The sequence below is a fragment of the Chaetodon trifascialis genome, chromosome 17 (assembly GCF_039877785.1).
Source record: "Chaetodon trifascialis isolate fChaTrf1 chromosome 17, fChaTrf1.hap1, whole genome shotgun sequence".
Classification (NCBI taxonomy): domain Eukaryota; kingdom Metazoa; phylum Chordata; class Actinopteri; order Chaetodontiformes; family Chaetodontidae; genus Chaetodon; species Chaetodon trifascialis.
In genome coordinates, this window is record NC_092072.1 from 23,624,584 (window position 1) to 23,647,274 (window position 22,691).

The 22,691-nt window shown below is 43.5% G+C and overlaps 1 protein-coding gene across 3 annotated transcripts in view; it reads right to left on the reverse strand.

The window, feature by feature from the left end:
* The window catches only part of gabbr1b (gamma-aminobutyric acid (GABA) B receptor, 1b), a 248,522-nt gene that overhangs the window by 112,945 nt on the left and 112,886 nt on the right, over positions 1-22,691 (reverse strand). For all 3 annotated transcript variants that reach the window (XM_070984005.1, XM_070984003.1, XM_070984004.1), the window contains 3 exons: positions 20,404-20,649; positions 20,231-20,294; positions 12,052-12,129 (listed from right to left, as the gene is read on the reverse strand). In XM_070984005.1, coding sequence (XP_070840106.1) covers positions 12,052-12,129; positions 20,231-20,294; positions 20,404-20,649 — 388 coding nt within the window. The remainder of the gene's footprint in view (positions 1-12,051; positions 12,130-20,230; positions 20,295-20,403; positions 20,650-22,691) is intronic.

Here is a 22,691-nt window from a genome sequence, read left to right on the forward strand (position 1 = left end):
AAACAAAAAAACAACAAAACTACTACTACTGCATTGTAACTGTACTCAATCTGATGTAAAGTCTGTGTGTGCGTGTGTGTGTGTGTGTGTGTACGTGTGTATATACTTGTGCAGCTATCTTTGTGAGAACCAATGTGAGTTTTAGACATTCAGAATGAGGACTGAGGGGGTGGGTTGTGTGTTCTGACAAGAGAGAAATATACTGGTATTATTAAGTATTTGTATTGGTAATTACTATCAGTAAGTACTTGTACATGATTAGTATGACAAAGTGGTATTGGTGCATCTCCCAATGATGAACTACACAACTACATAATTTTGCATTTCCATGCATTTTTCATGAGATGTTTCTCAAGCAGTTTACAACAGCAATGCCCTGTCAATAAAGCAACATGTTTGCAGGTTAAAAACAAACAAGCAAGCAAGCAAGCAAGCAAGCAAACAAACAAACAAACAAACAAACAAAAAAGAGTTAGGATCCAGAATCACATCTTGTACAGATTACACAGTGCGTGTGAGTGGGTGTTCAAAGCAGATACAGAGCATACCTCTGCATGTGCGTGGGCTACAGAGAGAAAGTGAGCGTGTGTGTGTGTGTGTGTGTGTGTGTGTGTGTGTGTGTGTGTGTGTGTGTGTGTGTGTGTGTCTGTGTCTGTGTGTGTCTGTGTCTGTGTCTGTGTGTGTCTGTGTGTCTGTCTCTCTGTGTGTGTAAGCTAGTCTCTTTTGGGATAATGTGTTCTCCAACACTAATACCTCTGCCTGCCCTTGATGGTGGAATCGGGACAGTATGTTACCATGGCGACTGGTCCTAAAATGGTTACCAAGGCAATATGAGAGAGAGGCAGCAATGCAGGAGTGGTTGTCAAGGAGATCGAAAGATTGAGGGAGGAGAAGAGAGGAAATTGTGAACAAATACTGAAAAATCAAAGTGAGACAGTGGTGGAGAGATGAGAGGGGATAGAAAAATACAGACCACAAGTTAAAGAAGGGATTAGGGAGGAATGAATTATAAAGAAAGGAGAGGAAAGAAAAGAGAAGGAAGAAACAAGATACAAGGGAAGAAGAGAAATCAGATTTGAAGAAGAGAACTAATATGTCTTGAACTGAACCAAGAGCGAAGACAATTGGCATGTACGCTTACAATTAGTCATTTGGCAGATTCTTTTATCCAAAGTGAGGTACATATGAATTTACACACTGATGGCACAGCATCGGGGGCAGGGATTCAGTATCTTGCCCAAGATACATCAGCATGTGGACTGCCAAGGCCGAGGATCAAACCACCAACCTCCTGATTGCTGGACGACCACTCTACCTCCTGAGCCACAGTTCTGGTCACCTTGAGGAGGCCTAATGCTGACATGTTTTCATCTCAGCTATTTTTGGTGTTCACCACCAGAACAGATGCTGCTGACCAACCATACCAGCACAGAGGAAGGAGGACATCCTGACTAGGGCCTCAGGGTGACTCACTCTCACGCACATGACACTGGCTTCTTATACAGTATCACTTGTCCACTGTCTCATATCATCTTGTAACTTCCAAACGCTGTCCAGATGGCTCAGACAGCCTCATTTGAGGCAGCATCACCACAGGGTCAGACATCAAAAACACATGAGGTCAGCACTTCTATTGCCCCTCCCTAGGGTCTTGTCATCCCGGAGTTAGGGGCCACTTGGATGACCTTGCTGTCTTTTGGCTTGGTTACAAAACGAGTTTCTGGCACACAGCCAGCGATATATCAGTGCTTACAGTTTTTCAGTGACAGTAGATGAGAGTGACTTCACTACCAGGGGACATCACAGCTTGGCTCATGTCTTCACAGCTGAGATGTTGACAAACACTTAGCAACTTAGTTTTCAGGGGACTGGTTGCAAAATGACTTGCTGTAATCATGGATTATAGAAAGCAATGCTGAACGCTGATTTTCATCCATCCATTATCTATACCGCCTATCCCTTTCGGGGTTGCGGGGGGCTGGAGCCTATCCCAGCTACAATGGGCGAGAGGCGGGGTACACCCTGAACCGGTCGCCAGCCGATTGCAGGGCCACATGCAAAGACAGACAAACATTCACACTCACACTCACACCTACGGACAATTTAGAGTCATCAATTAACCTAATGAGCATGTTTTTGGTCTGTGGGAGGAAGCCGGAGTACCCGGAGAGAACCCACGCATGCACGGGAAGGACATGCAAACTTCACACAGAAAGGCCCCGCCTGACCCGGGGATCGAACCGGCAACCTTCTTGCTGTGAGGCACCCACACTACCTGCTGTGCCACCGTGCAGCCCGCTGATTTTCATACCATATTAAAATTAAAATAGAAACTTTTGTTTGTTTATAGAGCTTTGGGAAAAAGTTTAAAGACTTTGGAAAATTCTTATCTATTATACAAAACTTAGTTCTGACCAAGTAATTTGATTGGACAAGAGACATTCCATGAGTGCTGATATAGAGTACAACAGCACAGGGACTTTTTACTCACATTATCACTCTGCTGATAAATTCAATTCAATTCAATTCAATTCAATTCAATTCAATTCAATTCAATTCAATTCAATTCAATTCAATTCAATTCATGTATAGCGCCAAATCACAACAGAAGTTGTCTCAGGACACTTTCCATATAGAGCTGGTACAGACCAAGCTCTTTTATCAGGCGTTCTAATAACCGTTAAATGACATTACATCAGTTGTTAACTATCTTAGATTGTGGCAAACTTTGCAACACAAAGATGGACATATTTCCACAAATAACATTTGATCTAAATTATGAATGGTCATCAGACTCAGAGGAGGATGGAGAGAAGGAAAGAGGCCTGGATACATCAGCGCAAACCAGGTATGCTGATGTGACATCAGCCGACCTCGACAAATTAGAGCAAAAATGAAGCTAACACTGTAAGGCAGACAACCTGGACTCTGAACTGAAACAAACAAATCAAAATCTCTTGTCGCTTATTACTGTAAACTAATAAAATGCGCTTATAGAACTTTTGTATAAAAGCAATATCACACGAGAGGGAGTGCTGCAGCAACAATGCAACTTACTATACATTTACACAGTGGTGTTCTATTAATTTTGGAAGAATTTCGGTCCGCCTGGCAAGACAGTAATATACAGGAAAGCTCTCCGCAGTGCTCGGGCAGCCTATTACTCCGCACTAACAGAGGAAAATAAGAACAATCCCAGGTTTCTCTTCAGCACTGTAGCCAGGCTGACAGAGAGCCATGATTCTGTTAAACCATCTATTCCTTTAGCTCTGAAAAGTAATAACTTCATGAGCTTCTTTAATGATAAATATTCTAACAATTAGAGACAGAACTCATCAGCTCCTGCCGTCAACAGGTACTGTTTTGTCTTCAAATACAGAAACCATAGAAACTGTTTCTCATCCTGTCACAGTTTTAGACTGTTTTACACCTGTTGACCTTCACCAACTAATTTCAATAATTTCATCATCAAAATCATCAACCTGTATTTTAGACCCCATCCCGACTAAGCTGCTTAAAGAAGTTCTACCTTTAATTGACTCTTCCGTATTAGACATGATCAATCTGTCTTTATCAACAGGCTATGTACCACAGTCCTTTAACGTAGCTGTAATAAAACCTCTACTTAAAAAGCCTACTCTTGATCCAGGGGTTTTAGCCAGCTATAGACTGATATCCAACCTTCCCTTTCTCTCAAAAACTCTTCAGAAAGCAGTTGCTAATCCTTCTACACGAAAATAGTTTATTTGAGGATTTCCAGTCAGGATTTAGAGTGCATCATAGCACAGAGAGAGCACTGGTTAAAGTTACAAATGACCGTCTAATTGCATCTGATAAAGCATTTGTCTCTGTACTAGTCTTATTGGATCTTAGTGCTGCATTTGACACCATTGACCATGGTATCCTATCACAGAGACTGGAGCACTTCATTGGCATTAAGGGAACTGCGCTAAGCTGGTTTAAATCCTACTTTTCAGATCACTCTCAGTTTGTACGCGCTAAAGTCAGCTATGGAGTTCCGCAGGGTTCTGTGCTTGGACCAATTCTATTCAACTTACCTTACATATGCTTCCTTTAGGGAAGATTATCAGGAAGCACTCAATAAACTTTCATTGCTATGCAGATGATACCCAGCTATACTTATAAATGAAGCCAGAAGAAACCAGTCAGTTAACTAGACTACAAGCATGTCTTACATGTAGTACTAGGCCCTAAACATCTTAGAAAGTCACTTTCTGATGACATAGCAGTTATGGATGGCATTGCGCTGGCCTCCAGCACCACTGTAAAGAATCTGGGAGTTATCTTTAATCAGGACATGTCATTTCACTCCCATGTAAAACAAATTTCAAGGACTGCCTTTTTTCACCTACGTAACATTGCAAAAATCTGGCATATTTTGTCTCAAAATGATGCAGAAAAACTAGTCCATGCATTCGTAACTTCCAGGCTGAACTATTGCAATTCCTTACTATCAGGCTGCCCAAATTTGTTGCTGAATATTCTCCAGTTGATCTAGAATGCTGCAGCACGTGTTCTGACAAAAACGAGTAAGAGAGATCATATTTCTCCAATATTAGCCACTCTACACTGGCTCCCTGTAAAGTTTAGAATAGAATTTAAAATTCTCCTCCTTACTTACAAAGCCATAAATGGTTATCTTAAAGAGCTCATAGTACCTTATTACGCCACTCAAACATTGCGTTCCCAGAATGCAGTCCTACTTATGGTTCCTAAAGTCTCCAAAAGCAGAACAGGAGCCAGAGCATTTAGCTATCAAGCTCCTCTCCTGTGGAACCATCTTCCAGTCTTTGTCCGGGGGGCAGACACTGTCTCTACATTTAAGAGTAGGCTTAAAACTTTCCTTTTTGATAAAGCTTATAGTTAGGGCTGGCTCAGGCTTGTCCTGGACCAGGCCCTAGTTATGCTGCTATAGCATTAGACTGTCGGGGGACCTCCAAAGATACACCAAGCTCCTCTGTCCTTCTCTCCCTCTCCATCTGCACGTTTTCATGTCCTACCACGGCACGTTACTAACTTAACTCCTTCCCCGGAATCTCTGTGCTTTGTCGTCTTGCAGGTTCCCGTGGATAGTGGCTGAATCTGGATTGTGGATTACAGCTGCATCTCCTGCCATGGCCTTGCCTGACATCCACTGCAACTACTACTACTGTTATTACATCCACTGTCATTGTTACTGTGTAATTGTTTCTGTCTATCTCTCTCTGTCAGTCTGTTTCTCCCTCTCTCTCTGAGTGTGTGCTGGGAGTGACAGGGTAAGTGTGTCAGAGAGCGTTTGTTGAGCGTGTAAGTGTTTCAAACCCTTTTTTTGCTCCTTTCTCTTGCACTGGGTGTTGGTTAATGGTTTTGTAAACTTTGTTTCATTGTTCGCTTTTGGGTGTTTTCTTGTGGTTTGTTTGGCAGTGGCTCCCACCGCTGCCTGCCACTCATTCATGGCTGCTGCGCGTGGCGTCTCCGGTTTGGAGAAACTCACCCGTAGACATGCCATCAAACTTTCTCCACCTTTTGGTATGTCGGTGGAAGACTGTGGCCTGCGGAGCAGAGGGTCACCTGGTCTGTTCATGCCCCGACAGAGAGGGAGGAAAGCAGGCAGAGCCGCCTGTCAGTGCTGACAGCCGGCCTGTGGCTCAGGGCGAAGCGCAGAGCAAAGCACGGAGTGAAGCGCAGGGTGCACAGAGCTGTATACATGACACAAACAGAACCTGCAGACAGGGAGGAACAGGTGAAGAGACAGACAGAGGAAGAGGTCACCTCTCAAACTGTGCATGCAGAGCCCAGAGGTCAGACTATGGTGAGGGAGCTGGCTGGACAGACTGCCACCAGGGTGGCTGAGTCGGTGTTGTAAGGGTGGAGGACGGTGTGATGGACCCACCAGTGAAAAGATACCAAAAGTGTCAAGGAAAGACCCACACTGCTCTTCCTCTCAGTCAGAGGGACACACACAGGACACACACAGCTCGCACACTGACACACAGGACATACACAGCTCACACACTGACACACAGGACACACACAGCTCACACACTGACACACGGGACGCACACAGCTCACAGGTGAGCACACAGGACAGTGAATCTGACTCAGAGAGCATGCAAGCAGAAACACACACTGGTTACTCTTTCTACAGAATCAGATCCTTTCTAAAGAACACAAAGGGGCTGAGAGCTGTGAAGGTGGAGGAACACTTTCCAGACCTTCAGCTGTTTCAAGACTCCACCAAGTTCTTCTTGAGGAAGTCAGGAGAGCTTGGTCAGCCTTCTTTCACCAACTCGGAGACTTACCGGTTGAAAAAACTGTTGGTGAAAGTGCGGGCACAGATAGAGAAGGATGTCTAAGATGAAGGTGTTTTCCGTCTTCTTCTATCTGTTGCCCTTGGTGCTATTGTTGTTTACACGCAGCCTTATCATCATGTGTGATGTAAACATTGGCTCCTTGAATGTTAATGGTGCGAGAGAGGATGTGAAGAGAGCTGCTCTGTGCTCTCTTCTTCAGTGTAAAAGACTACATATGGTTTTCTTTCAGGAGACCCACAGCACTCTTGATAACGCGTCAGACTGGAGGAGGGAGTGGAGGGGGGAGCTCTTCCTAAGCCACAAGAGCTGTAACAGTGGAGGTGTTGGGATCCTCTTCTCTAGAGACTTTTCACCTGTTTCCTGCTCTGTGGAAGAGATCGTTCGCGGCTGGATGTTGAAAGTCTGTGCTGTCTTTGAGAGTGTGAGGATGGTTTTTATAAATGTCTACGCTCCAACTGTTGGCTTAGATAGACTGGTGTTTTCAGACGTTTTAAAGACAGCAGTGAGCAGTACCTGTTCCTGGGAGGTGATCTTTATTGAACCCTCAGTTAGACAGGAACCATCAGGAACCTCACGCTGCTTCTAAACGAGCCCTGTTGAAACTGGTTAGAACCTTTGAACTCTGTGACATGTGGAGACGTTTCCATCCTGGTCAGAGACAGTTCACCTCTCTGCACAGCAGAGATAACTGGCTGTCTCTAGCCAGACTGGATAGAGTGCACTGTTTTAAACATCACATCAGTGTTTTTAAAGGTGTTTCCATCAGCCTGGTGGGTTGCTCTGACCACTTGCTGGTGCACTGTGTGCTGTCTGTCAAAGACTTTAAATGTAAGAGTGCGTACTGGCACCACTCTGTTAACTGACAGCAGGTTTTTCAAGGCTTTTAAATCATTCTGGAGTAGTTTCAGAGAAACACAGTCTGATTTTAGCTCTTTACAGCAGTGGTGGGATGTAGGCAAAGCTCAGATCAAGCAGCTTTGTCTGCAGTACACTCTCAATGTCACAAAGGACATGGTCCGGTCTATGAAAGCTCTGGAGAGAGAAGTGGTGGAGCTTCAACATCTAGCAGACTCCACAGGAGATCGAGAACATTTTCAAATTCTCAAAGATAAAAAATCAGCTCTGTCTGACCTACTGGGTATCTCTGTGCAGGGCACTCTGGTCCGCTCACTTCTTCTTCGGTCAGCTGCTGTATGACTCTGCTGAGATCTGTCAGTGTACAGCAGACTTTTACAGAGGACTTGGCTGAGCTACAGGAGGAGCCTGAGGGGACCATGTCCTTCTTCGAGGGTCTGCCTCAGGTCTGTGAGGAGGACAACGTGGAACTGGAGGCTCCGGTGTCTGCTCAGGAGCTGCAGGAGGCCCTGCAGAGCCTGCAGAGCCTGCAGAGCGGGAAGGCTCCGGGGATAGACGGCCTCCCTGCTGATTTTTACAAGGTTTTCTGGCCAGTGCTATGTGAGGATTTGTTGGTTGTCCTCAGAGACAGTCTGAGTAAGGGGCAAATGCCTCAGAGCTGCAGGAGAGCTGTCCTCACCCTGCTCCCAAAGAAAGGAGACCTGCAGGACATTAAGAACTGGAGGCCTGTGTCCTTACTCTGCACAGATTGCAAACTGTTGTCGAAGGTGTTGGCCAGGAGGCTGAAGAAAGTGATGGAGCAGGTCTTTCACAGAGACCAGACGTACTGTGTACCCAGCAGGCTGATAACTGACAACATTGCTCTAATTCGTGACGTTTTGAACCTCTCTGGTGGATTGGGCTGTGAGCTTGGTCTGATTTCTCTGGACCAAGAAAAGGCTTTCGACCGGGTTGAACATCAGTACTTGTGGCAGATGCTGCAGGCTTTTGGGTTCAGCTGTGGTCTTATAGCCAAGATCAGGGTCTTGTACCATAACATTGAGAGTGTACTGAAGGTTAACGGTGCTTTAAGTGCTCCATTTAAAGTCCTGAGGGGCGTCAGACAGGGCTGTGCTCTGTCTGTCTGTCTGTCTGAATGTTATATTCTCTGGCCATAGAGCCCCTTTTGCACAAACTGAGATCACAGCTGTCTGGTATCTCTTTTCCAGGTCGTAAAACACCGTTATATTTGTCTGCATATGCTGATGATGTCATTGTTTTTGTTAAAAATCAGGAGGACATTAATAGGTTACATCAAACTGTAATGAACTTTGGTAAAATCTCCTCAGCTAAGGTCAACTGGCTGAAAAGTGAGGCCTTAGCTGTGGGTGGCGGACTGAGCAGAAAACGGGTATTACCACGAGGTCTGGTGTGGAAGAGTGGAGGACTCAAATATCTGGGAGTTCACCTCGGAGATGAATCCTCTCTTTCCAGGAACTGGGAGAACGTTCTTGTAACGGAGATACCAGGATCCAAATGCAGCACCGACAGAACGGAGAAGCATGTGAGTCCCACAGGTACTGTTGTCCAAAGGGGGCAAGACGAAACTCGTAGTTGGGGTCACAGAACAGGGGCCTTTACAAGGAAACAGGCGAGCAGACGAGGTCAAAGGCAGGCTGGGTCTAAACCAGGTAATCTGTCCGAAAGAATATGCTGGAGAATTTCGCATAAGGGCTAAGAACAATCTGGCGAAGAGTAAATGTGAGTGAGCCACTTAAGTATGGCACAGGTGGAGATTGGTCTCAGGTGTGCGCTGGCTGAACAGGTGTGCAGATGAGAGACAGAGAGAGGGGCAGCAGAAAAGGAGCTGGCTGATGTGACAGTTCTGGAAAAGATCCAGGCCAAGTTGGACAAATGGAAGTGGATTCTTCCAAAAATGTCTTTTAAAGGTTGTGTCCTGGTGATAAATAACCTTGTGTCCTCCAGTTTGTCTCATTGTTTGGTGTGTGCGGACCCTCCTCCAAACCTGCTATCCAAGGTGCAGGCAGTCATGGTGGACCTTTTCTGGGACCATCTGCACTGGGTCCCGCAGAGCGTCCTCTACCTGCTTAAGGATGAAGGAGGCCACGGGCTGGTACACCTGGCGAGCAGAGGAGCTATTTTCAGGCTCCAGTTCATCCAGAGTTTGCTGTGTGGACCTGCAGACCTGGTCTGGAGACCTGTGTCTAGAGCCATTCTGGAATACTGTGGTGGACTGGGACTAGCAGAGTCCCTGTTTTTAATGGACTTGAGTGGATTGAGGATGGACAATCTGCTGGCTTTCTACAGAGGACTGTTCAAAGTGTGCAGTCTTTTTAAAAAAGAGAGACAGATTCTCTGTGACTCTCTCTTCTGGCTTCTGAAGGAGTCGGTGGTCTATGGGACTTGGCTCAGGTGTGAAGCAGGACCGTCCCTGCTTCAGAGACTGGGGGATTGGCATGTGTGTTTGAGTGTGCTGAGGACTTCATGTTCATGTTCAACTTCATGTTGAAGGTAAACAGTGAGTACACACTGAGGATCATAGCAGGTAAAAGTATGTACTGTTTACTGGTTAACGGTGCTGAACCAGCGTAAACTGGTGGGCTGAATGGACACTCCATGGAGAGCTCGGCTGGCCCTCACACAGGCTCAGAGGCCTGAGTGGAGAGCACTGTATAAAGCACCTTTAACCAGGAGGGTGGGAGATATACAGTGGAGGCTTCTGAAAACCCGACTGAGGACAGATTTTAATTTCTACAGTCTGACACAAAACCTAGATGAGTTCAAAGACAGGTGGTGTGTGAATGATGTGCTATGTTCAGTGGAAGAAAAGAAGCTGCTCTTTGGGCATTTACTGACTTAAACATGTTTTAACTGGTTTATTTTGAACTTTTTGTTGTCTTTTTTTTTTTGAGCACTTTACCGTCAAAACTACTTTTTGTTTTGGACCTGGAATTGTTGGTTTCTTTGTAGATAAAAGAGCTTGGTCTGTACCAGCTCTATATGGAAAGTGTCCTGAGACAACTTCTGTTGTGATTTGGCGCTATACAAATAAAATTGAATTGAATTGAATTGAATTGAACCTGTGAGCAAATAAAAGTGGTTTGAAAAATTTAAAAAAATCTCTCTCTCTCTCTCTGACTGCATTTCTCTCTCTCTCTCTCTTTCTCTCTCTCTCTCTCTCTCTCTCTCTCTCTCTCTCTCTCTCTCTCTCTCACCCAACCGGTCGAGGCAGATGGCTGCCCACCCACAGCCTGGTTCTGCCTGAGGTTTCTGTTAAAAGGAAGTTTTTCCTCGCCGCTGTCGCCAAGTGCTTGCTCATGAGGGAATTGCTGGGTCTCTGTAGATAAAAGAGCTCAGCCTGTACCAGCTCTATATGGAAAGCGTCCTGAGACAACTTTTGTTGTGATTTGGCATGATACAAATAAAATTGAATTGAAATTGAATTAAAGTACTAATTCAACAGCAGCCATGTCAAATGCACCACTGTGCTGAGAAACTTTATCTCTCTTTTCATTCTTTAATTGTTTCAATCCCCTCTAATTTACCATTTACTGTAGATGTTTCACATTAAAAGTCCATCACAAAAGATCCCTACCTTTTGTAATACCTTACCCTACCTTAATGGGATACATCAGTATAGTAGATACAATTAATTGTTGGAATTAGTGCTGTGGAAATGTAACATTTTCAAGACAACAGGTAAACATGGAGTAAGCGTGATAGAACAAAATATACCTAAATTGCAGTACATATTAACAGCATTTGGAATAAATAGAATAAAGGGACTTCTCTTATCTCATCTTATTCCAATGGAATGTAAAATGACAACTGATAAGAGAACAATGTAATGTTATTTCCCAAATAGTGATTCCACCCCTTCTGCCAGTCATTAACCAATGTCTCACCTTTAGTTCTAGAATAGTTGTCCTTACCCCACCTTGAATCAATTGATGTAATTTTGGGATTACAGGAAATTTATTCAGCTGTGTCTGAGACAGCACTTGTTACAGAAAGTCGAACATCCAAGCAAACAGTATAAACAGCTGAAGGAAGATTTACATACTCCGCACCCCTTCCCCACCACTGGCCATTGTATCACTCAGTTTTGTTTTCCATTTCATTCTCCACAGTTTTTGGAACATTAGCCATTGTCAGATTTGCATCTTGTCAGTGCTCAAGCAGGCAAAACTGACATGGACGCACACACAGCTCCCTGCGTACTGCTTAGGGAAAACAATTTAATTCCTCAAAGCCAAGGTCATGGAGCCCAATCCCATTACACCACCATCCAGATTGCTTTCTTTTTTTTGCTTGGTCATTTAGCATCTTCTATTTACTGCATTGCTGTCAGGGCTTTGAACTGGTTATCATGTTTAATTAGTAAATGGAATGAAATTGTCACTACATAGCACCATAGCACATCGGCCCACAACAGTGCTTTTTTGTTTAGATTGTTTTTTGGCTTTTTGTAGAAGAATGGCAGAAAAGAGTGTGCATAATGTGATGCAAGGGACTTCAGGTTGGAATTGAGCTGGGGCAGGACACAGCCTTAGTACATGGGGCTCCAGCTCTACATGGAAAGCTATTGGGGTGCACCACTTAGATGTCTGCTGAGCTGTAAAAAGTGAACAGGGGCACTGATGTTATTGCATGCTAAATAAAACCTGGCTTGTATATATATGCAGCCATCCTTGTATGTATAGAGTGGGAGAAGGAGAGAGAGGAGAGGGCAATACAGGAGGAAGTTAAGAGGAATCAGAGGGAGACAGTGTGAGATGGCAGGATCAGAGAAAACAGGAGATATAAGGTAGATGGAACGCAACGGACAACAACAGTGATAAAGAGAAAAATAAAGGGGGTGAGGAAGATGAGTGCCCCTCACCTATCCACTTGTCATTCCCATACCAGGACAGATTGCCTTTAGTGCTGTCGTAGTATCCAATCTTCTTATAGCCCCCTCCTGTGAGAGAGAGAGAGAGAGAGAGAGAGAGAGAGAGAAGAGAGAGAGAGAGAGAGAGAGAGAGAGAGAGAGAGAGAGAGAGTGTCACACTGGTCTCCGGTGTCTCTTAAACCCTGTTTTCAACAAGCAGTGTGGTTCAGTTTGTTACACATAACCAAGAATGGTTATTTCACTATTTCACTTTTGTCAAAAGTTGTGGATGGCACCAATGGTACCATTCTGTCACATTTTTCGTTACCCCTCTGTTGAGGTACCTACCACACTGATCTGGTACTGAGAGGTGGAGATAAACACACGTTTCAGCACTTTTGCCTGGACAGAGAGAACCTGAGCAATCAAAGTCGTCTCATTGTCTGGATATTGTCCAGTTTTTTTCAGCATTCTTTTGTCTTGCTGCCTGCAACCTTTTCTCAAACAAAGCTTGTCTCCTTGTAATAAACAACTGTAGAAAAACGCACAAAAGCTTAATGTGTATGCTTAGTGAGTGTGTAGTTGAACGATTGAGAGTACTGGGCAGAAAAATGATGTGTGAGCAAAGTGGAGGAAAAGGTTCAAAGGAAGTTATCAATGCGAATTAACAGTATAGATTAGAGTGTGTCAGTTAATAAAAGACCAAGGAAAGTCTCATCTATTGTTTCTGACCTGCAGAAAAAGTGAAAGGGGTCAGCCCCAAAGCCCCAGAAACAAACCTGCATACATTTAAGAGTACTGTCTGTCAATGCAAAACAATACTATAATAAATTCTGTGATAATATAAATATACATAATAAGTACTTTAATAAACAATACAATCTTATCTTAAAGGGAAATCATCGCACAGACCATCAACCCCTATGATGAAAATGACTCTCCTTAGGACCGCCACAGGAAAGGAAGACCAAGAGTTACCTCTGCTGCAGAGGATAAGTTCATCATAGTTACCAGCCTCAGAAACTGCAAGTTAACAGCACCTCAGATTAGAGCCCACATAAATGCTTCACAGAGTTCAAGTAGCAGACACATCTCAACATCAACTTCTCAGAGGAGAATGTGAATCTGGCCTTTATGGTCCAATTTCTGCAAAGAAACCACTTCTGAGGAAGAAAAACAAGATGAGAATTGCTTGGGCTAAGAAACGCAAAGAATGGACATTAGACTAGTGGAAATCTGTCTTTTGGTCTGATGAGTCCAAATTTGAGATTTTTAACTCTACCTGCCACGTCTTTGTGAGATGTAGAAAAGGTGAGTGGATGGTTTCTACATGTGTGGTTCCAACTGTGAAGCATGGAGGAGGAGGTGTGATGGTGTGGGGGTGCTTTGCTGGTGACACTGTTGGTGATTTATTCACAATTCAAGGTACACTTAACCAGCATGGCTACCAGAGCATTCTACAGCGACATGCCATCTCATCTGGTTTGCACTTAGTGGGACCATCATTTGTTTATCAACAGGACAATGACCCCAAACACACCTCCAGGCTATGTAAGGGCTATCTTACCAAGAAAGAGAGTGATGAGGTGCTGCATCAGATGATCTGGCCTCCACAATCACCTGACCTAAATCCAATTGAGATGGTTTGGGATGAGCTAGACTGCAGAGTTAAGGCAAAGCAGTAAACAAGTGCTCAGCACCTCTGGGAATTCCTTCAAGACTGTTGGAAAACCATTCCAGGTGACTACCTCATGAAGCTGACTGAGAAAATGCCAACAGTGTACAATGCTGTCATGGAAGCAAATGGTGACTATGAAGAATCTTTTACCTAAAACATATTCTGGTTTAACACTTTTTTGTTAATTCTGTATGTGTTCCTTCATAGTCTTCAGTATTAATCTACAATGAAGAAAATACAAAAAAATAAAGAAAAACCATTGAAGGAGAAGGTGTGTCCAAACTTTTGACTGGTACTGTATATATTAAAGTAGTTAGAGTCAACTGTCACTGGTTTTATTTTTCTTAATTGTGGTCACGAAGGACTCAAAAAAGCTTGTAAAAAAGATGTATTCTGCTCAAAATATTTAAACCTCATTTCCATAAGAAAATAAAAAACTGAGTTCAATTTACCAACCTTACATCAGACATTTGTTGTGGCAGGAAAAACACACATGTAACTAATAATATGAGTCTGAGTCTCCTCAACAGATACATTGCCTTTCTGAACTATATATTTTTCTGTATAGTGCATTTGTACATTTTTAATTAATCAACATTAATGGCATTAATGGCACTTGAGGTGCCCAAGTCAGCCATTATCAGTGAGCAAGAGGTTTATCTCTCAGCAGGTGAATAGAGGTAGCTATATCAGAAGGATGGAAAATATGTCTATCCACACCCTCCACAGGACCAGAGGGGAAGCTGGCACAATGCTAGACAAATACTCATGTGCAGGGGAAGTGGCCATTCCGAATCAGGAAAAATAGCCCAAAATATAATTTTTTAAAAAACAAATGGGAAGAACATTCTTCGCATCAACAAATGGTAACATGCCATTCTTGGATTTGTCTCTATCTACTGCAAGCTAGGCATGGCTCATTAGCTACAAGGGAAATTAAAATCTAGGAGAATACACCTGGTCTTGATTGTTTCAGAGATCCTTCAAACCCCAGAAGAATAAAATTCTGAGCCGTTCAGTCATTTTTGCATGTGTTTCTTAGAAGAATGAACCTGCATGACATTATATCTTTAAACAACATGTTTTTAAACAAAATGAAATCAAGTAACCGCATGTAATGTTCCAGGGTTGCTAATACTGCAGAGATCATAGATAATTAAAAAACAAATCTTTGCAGCTTTTTGCTATTTTTTTTAAGTATACTGACTTGGTTGTCCAGGCTGCATACCTAATTTAGGGTTGGAATAAAAAACTGTAGTCTCATCAATATTACAGGATGTCACATCATTCTATTAAAGATCCCATGACATGTGGACCTGAAATTCCCAGACCATCTTCAGGGTTGAGCTAAAAATCCAGCTAGTACATTTTTTTTTTTTTTTAACAATGCTGCCTCTACAGCTATTCAACTAAATCACAATGGCTCTATCCCTCTTAAGATTGATCCTACATTGTCTTATTTTCTGCCCAAACATACTTGAAACTTGAAAAACCCAACAAATCTTGTCAGCCAGAGATTGTCGTTCAATGTAATTTGATACAAATTAAATACACAGTAATTTTAACCATCACACGCTCAATTCATGTAACTACCTTGAGTTGCCCATGGCATGAATGCTTGAAGGTCATATATGATGGGATTTTTCCCATCCCTACCATCTAACTACAGGTCCAGCTCAAGAAATTAGAATATCCTGGAAAAACTTCAGTATTTTTTGTCAGTCATTCCAGAGAGTGAAACTCATAAATTATATAGATTCATTACACATAGAGTGAAATATTTCAAGCCTTTATTTCTTGTAATTTTGGTGATTATGGTTTACAGCTAATGGAAACCCCAAATTCAGTGTCTCAGAAAATTAGAATATTGTGAAAAAGTTCAATATTGGAAACTCGTGGTCTCAGACTACTCAGCAAAAAGGTCATCGCTAAAGAAGCTGGTTGTTCATAGAGTGCTGTATCCAAGCATATTAATAGAAAATTGAGTGGAAGGAAAACGTGCACAAGCAACAGGGATACTTGAAAGGAAGGTCAAGCAAAACACATTCAAGAATGTGGGGGAGCTTCACAAGGAGTGGACTTAGGTTGGAGTCAGTGCACCAAGAGCCACCACACACAGATGAATCCAGGGCATGGGCTACAAATGTTGCATTCCTCATGTCAAGCCACTGCTGAACCAGACAATATCAGAAGCGTCTTATCTGGGCTAAGGAGAAAAACTGAACTGTTGCTCAGTGGACCAAAGTCCTCTTTTCAGATGAAAGTAAATTTTGCATTTCCCCAGAGTCTGGAGGAAGAGTGGAGAGGAACAGGATCCAAGTTGCTTGAAGTCCAGTGTGAAGTTTCCACAGGCAGTGATGATTTGGGTTGCCATGTCATCTGCTGGTGTTGGTCCACTGTGTTTTCTGAAGTCCAATGTCAATGCAGCCATCTACCAGGAAATTTTAGAGCACTCCATGCTTCTTTCTGCTAACAAGCTTTATGGAGATGCTGATTTCATTTTCCAGCAGGACTTGGCACCTGCCCACACTACCAAAAGTACCAAAAGCTGGTACAATGACCATGGTATTACTGTGCTTGATTGGCCAGCAAACTCGTCTGTCCTGAACCCCATACAGAGTCTATCTTTGTCAAGAGGAAGATGACAGACACCAGACCCAACAATGCAGACGAGCTGAAGGCTATGAGTTTCACTTTCTGAAATGACTGACATAAAATATTGAACTTTTTCACAATATTCACATTTTTTGAGCTGCACCCGTATATATTACATAAATGCCTGAGTGCAAGAGGGTGTCACAGTACAATGTGGAATCATTTTACCTGGACATGGCCTTTCTATGGACGATAAAGTGAGGATATTATGCTGAAAGCACTGACACAATTGAGAATAAAATCAATAAAGGCTATCTCTGTATACTGGGGTTACTGCATTTGGGTCCTGAGCACATCCATTATACTCAGACATACTGTCAGCCACAGAAACCATTTAAATGTCAAAATGTCAAAACCCTAATAACTGAATCAAAACTTAATGGGAGTAATCTTAAAATCCTGTTAAACCTACTCCAGTTTGAAGTTCTTCAACCTTTTACTACCGTTCATGCTTTTTAGCTTCTAGCTTTTTAACAATGTATTTCAGTTCTTCAGCTTTTTTGGGCAATTGAGTTTAGCTTCCAATTCTGCCAGTTTTATGTTTTAGCTTCCAGTTTTTTTTTTTTGGCAGTGCAGGGGAATGCAATTGGGCTTTAAGATTTCTGCATTTTCAGCAAGGCTTCACAGTTTAATTTCAGTTGACAAAAATCACACACATTTTCTGCAGGAAATGCATGTTCCAGTTATTCATGTTATCACCATTTTAACAACAAAAGGCTATACATTGCAACAAGACCAGACTGGATATTATTCGGTCTGGGAATCTAACATTAGCTTATGCCATCTTTACACATTCACATGTATCTTTTGCATTTTATTACAACACACAGAAACTGTTTGAAAAAACATCTGCCATAGTTACAAAGATCAAAGTTTCTTCTGTTTCAAGGGTTATTCAATGGCACTTCCCTAACTAAAGCATTCTGCAGTGCACAGTATTTGTAGTTGCCCCTATTTTATTTTGCAGTTTTAACACTGACCTGACACTTGGGATTCTCCCAGTGCTCCCTATGGCCTGTTCAGGCATGCATAGTGACTTAGAGGTGTGCTGCCCTTAACAGTGCACACTACAAACACTACCACAGAGCTGCTGAAGTTGACCATTAACAATTCTTGTGGCTTCAATGCATTCCCTGTGAAATACCTGTTCAACCAGCACCCCTTCATGCTCAGCCACGCCCACCTGCCCTATCACATCTGAGACTCATCACCAATTAGTGCAGTGCTCCACCCTTACCACATCCAGCAGGAGGAGCCCAAACCCTGGTTGTCCCCTGAGGAGAGAGAGAGGCATCGGCAAACCAATCTCTGTCTGTACTGTGGCCAGGTCGACCATGTTATCTCCTGCTGTGCGATAAAAGGCACATCTCCACTCCGCACACGTCCTTGTACCAGCAGTCACTGTTCCAGTCCAAGCTCCTCCTACCGGAAGGCTCTCGTACGCAGAACTGGTTCCTCTTTCCACAGCGCACTTGACGGCTACCTTGTGGGAACGGTAAACCACCAGACCACCCCTGTACATGCCCTGCTTTCCAGAAACTAACATGAGACTGTTCAGTTTCACATCCTGAGATCATCCCGGGCAACCCTTGGCTACGATGTCACAACCCTCACATCGACTGGACAGCAGGGGCCATCCTGGGATGGAGAACTTCGTGCCACCAGGTTTGCCTCAAACAGACCACAGCTCCACAGCACACCACCACCACCACAGCCTCCTGCGCACCATCTGCCCTCAGAACCACCAGGCCACACCTCCACTGCAGAAATGGAAAGAAACTCACACACAGACACACACAACATAATAACAACGCACAGTATAACAAACACACCCACAGGCCACTACGAATATCTGGTGATGCCCTTTGGACTAACCAATGTCCTGGCTTTGTTTCAGGCCCGGGTAAATGATGTCCTCAGAGACATTTTAAACCGCTACATGTTCGTCTACCTGGATGATATCCTGATCTTGTCCTGGTCCCGTGAAGAACACATCCACCATGTCCAAACCGTCGTGTAGCGCCTGCAGCACGGGCCCAGCACCTGTCCACAGGACCAACTGTGTGTTCCTCAGATTCTGTCATTTGATGTCCTCCAATGAGGACCCAAGACCTTCTCCACCAACATTGCCCTCATTGGACGATGATTAACCATGAGATGGAGACGGCCCTCTGATGCATGGTCTTCCAGAATCCCTCTTCTTGGTCACAGCAGATCCTGTGGGTAGAGTATGCCCACAACACTCTGACCAGCTCTGCCACAGGTCTGTCACCCTTTCAGTGCGCCTATGGGTTTCAGCCCCCCCTCTTCCCAGCACTGAAGAAGGAGATCTCCTGCCCCTCTGCCCAGACCTTCCTCTGCCGCCACACCTGGTCCCGAGCCAGAGACTCATTCCTCCATGCTTTGGGTTGTTACGCTACTGCTGCCGATCGTCATCGCACTCAAGCACTGGCATGTCACGAGGGCCAGAGGGTGTGGCTTTCCACTAGGGACCTTCCCCTCAGGGTGGAATCGAGGAAGATGGCACCCAGGTTTATTGGTCCGTTCACCATTCAGAGGGTCATCAGTCCCACAGCGTTAAGGCTGAGAATTCCGTGCTCCATGAGGGTCCATCCCATAGTCTTGCTGCTGTATTCTGCTGTAGATGGGCAGCTGCTGCATCGTTTGGGCAAGTAAATAAGAAATTACAGTTGTCTAGATGGAAGGAAATGGGGATTTGAATAAGTTGTTCAATTATACTTTTGGGGAGCACTAGATTGGCAATATTTCTGATTTGTAAATAGCAGGATTGAACAAGACTCGTAACGTACTGATTGAAGGTGGGGGTGCCACTATGACACAATTGGGAAGATTGCACTCTGGAAACATCGCAGCATCCAAAAGGTGTGAAAGGTGTGTTTGACAAATAATGATAATTAGTGATGATAAAGGGAAATTATTTAATCTTGGATGTGTAGTGTTTTTATTGTAATACTTGCTGGCTGCAACTAAGTGGATTTCTGGAAAATCCACTTGGGGGGGGCAACTACACAACCACGCCTGCTCCCACTACTTCCCTACTCTTTACTCTACTCTAACATCAGCTCATCAGATTTTATTTTCATGTCTATCTTTCCATATAGCTTAGACTCGACTAAAGAGCTGCCCAGGGCAAGCACAGTTCTAATTATCATCAAAAAAAGTGCAGGTCATCACTGACCCTCCCCTTGCGGGATGACCGATTTTTATCAAGAACCAAGAACACAGAGAGCCTCAAAGAGTGACAGATCATTGCAGCACTGGCAGAGAAGGACAAAGCACAAACAGACTGATTACAGAACACAGGCTCTGTGATCAAAAGGCGGCCAGCCAACCAGAGCCTCATGCCGCAACAGATAAGTCAATATCATTGCCATTTGATCACACAGCCACCTCTATCCTATTCCATGATTATTGTAGATAAGTTAGTTTTTTTCCCCAGAGGTTGTAGAGTACTGCTGTCTCTCTCTCTCTCTCTCTCTCTCTCTCTCTCTCTCTCTCTCATCATTCAAGAAAGACTTCATTCCTGGGGATAGTGTGCTGACCGTAGATCTTAAAATGAGGGTTACATATGTGACTATTGTTGGTTGAATTTTGAACTGTTACAAAATGTTTATCTATGCCAGGGATACCTAATTGCTTTTGAAATCTTCGATTTGAAAATTTTCCACAACCACAGACATTTCTTTGTTGAGTTTACATGTCTGCATGGATGTGCTCTGGCTTCCTTCCACAGTCCAAAGCAGGTTAGGCTAATTTGTGAAAATAGATGTGGATGTGAATGTGAATAGTTATTAAAATGAATTCAATTTAAAAGCAGGGACATGTGCTGTGGCATACCTTGAAGCTGTTCGATAAGAGTCCAGGCCATTCGAGATCCTTGAGCATCAAAAACAACATGGCCCTACAGGAAAAAGGCAGAACTTTAATGTTGCCCCTCCATCCTTCACAGTGCTTCTCTCAACTCTCAACCCTCTCTCACTTTCTGTGCCTCCTCTAGGCTTTGTACTTACGGAAACTCCTTCAAAGGAGCTGGTGTTCATTGCTCGGTAGATCTCAGCGGTGATATCTCGGTTGTTGTAGTTGAAATCTTCTAGCTGATGACCTTTGGCCTTTAGGGGCCCCACAGTCTTGTTGAGGGCCAGGGCTAGAGCCCACACAGCATCATAGGCCAGTGGGGCCTCTTGAAAACCACCTGTCTCCTCTGGATTTTTACCCCCAAGTTTAGACATCAGCTTCGCCAGAAACTCCTGAGATGTCTGGAGAAGAGAGAATATTGTGATGGATGGAGGACATACAGAGTGCAGGACGGTGACACCAGAATCCATGGGTTGAGTCCAGACTCATGTCTGTTAGGTTTAGGCAACAAAGCACTTTGGTTACAGAGGTTAAGGTTTAGGTTAAGGAATAATCATGGTTTTGGTTAAATGTTCATACAAAGTCTTACATCTCACCTACTAGTCACTTACAGCTGTCTTTTTCTATACTTTCTGTACTGTTCTGTCAGAATCTTTCTCTAATCTAAAGCCCTATGAATGCATAACTATAACCATAAAAAAGTTGAATAATGCTGTAGTCACTATGAGTGGATTAAACAAAAAAAAATGTTGTCACTGAACATTGTACTGATACATTTTGTATCAAAACTTTTGCAACTTGCCAGGTCTGTCATTAACGTTTTGAAATTATGTTAACAGAAAAAATTGTTCGGTCGGCCTTATGTTTCAGAGACCACATGTACTACTGTATCTTGCGGTACCTAAGACTTGCTCTGAACGTCCTTCTCTTGACAAATTCTACGGAAGGCCAGGACATGCTGTTTTGTCCAACAAGTGTTCTCCACTGATCATCTTTTTTAAAGTAATGGTTACTTGCTTGATACAGATGCAGTAGATACATGGTGGCTACTGTTGTATTTCAGCCATTTCAGCCACTCACAAAAAGTTTCTCAGTACTGTGGAAAACTATTTCATAAAAATTTTACTCATATTTAACAAATTCACAGTAGCAAATATTTTGAAACAGAATGCTACCTCAATGACTTTTTTTTTTGCTCAAGATAATGTGGAACAGCAGCAGTAGGTAAACCTGTATAAAAGTATTTTTTTTGTCATTTTTGCTAAAATTGTCCCTATGCCCAGACAGCAGTACATGAAACATGTAATATGAGAAAAAAAAAAGGCCCCATTGGTCCCACCTACTGCTCCTACTTTGATTTGCAAGAATCCACCGCGCCCAACACAAAACAGCCAATCAGAGCCAGAGGAGCGTCTCTGGGAGTGTCTGACATCTGTCAATTACTACTCACACATGCTGCTAATTGCTCCCTCCCTCCGCTCATGTTGCTGGCTCAATCAAACAGCTCTGTGAGTGGCATCAGGAGGCTAGTGAAAGCTATGGTGGAGCAACAGCCACCTGCAAAGGAGGAACTGCCCATACCGCCGCTGCCAACAGCATATACGGTTACGACAACAAATAACCATAAAGCTAATATGGTGATTGTTACAGTAACACTCCGCAGCTTGTACAGTATGTTAGTGACTGTGATGTAGCAGCTGGGCAGAGTTAGCTTGTTTGCGATGCTAAGGCTAACGTTACTGGTTGTCACGGCAGCCACACAGACGCCGCAGGGAGGAGGGGCTTGGAGGCAGGGCATGAGTGCAGTGGTGAGGGAGGGGGAGTGATGTGGAACTTGTGTTGGTTCAAATTTTCAGGCTAAGTCTGCTCTCTTCTCGATCTTACCTACTGCAACTTAAACCTGACAATGATTTACCAGCAAGGAAATAGACCAATGCACATTATGTGGTTTTAGAGAGACGCAGTATATGTAAACATGAATTTCTACCTCACAGGATGACTTACACTAAATCAACTTTACCTAACCTTACCCAAGTGTTTTAGTAGCCTAAACCTATCGATAATCTCTATAAAGTATAAGGATGTCACACCTGGGTTAGTAAAACTATAGTTTGTGAATGCAATGCAGAAAGCATGCCACAACATCACAATCAATCACGTTATCCAAACCTATTCTGCAAAGTGAAGTATCAGCACTTTGAGCACTCGTATAATTAAAAAAGAAAAAAATCGCTGCTCTTCATGACGTAAGGGTCGCATTTTATGACCCTTAATTAATAATTTCATCTAAACTAGCACAGTAAGATCTTTCCTCCATCGCGTCCATTGCAGTTTTCTCTTCCAGCCCTACATTTGTATTTAATGTAAAGTACACCAGTGGTCCCCAACCTTTTTTGCGCCAAGGACCAGTTTAATGTCAGACAATATTTTCACGGACCGGCCA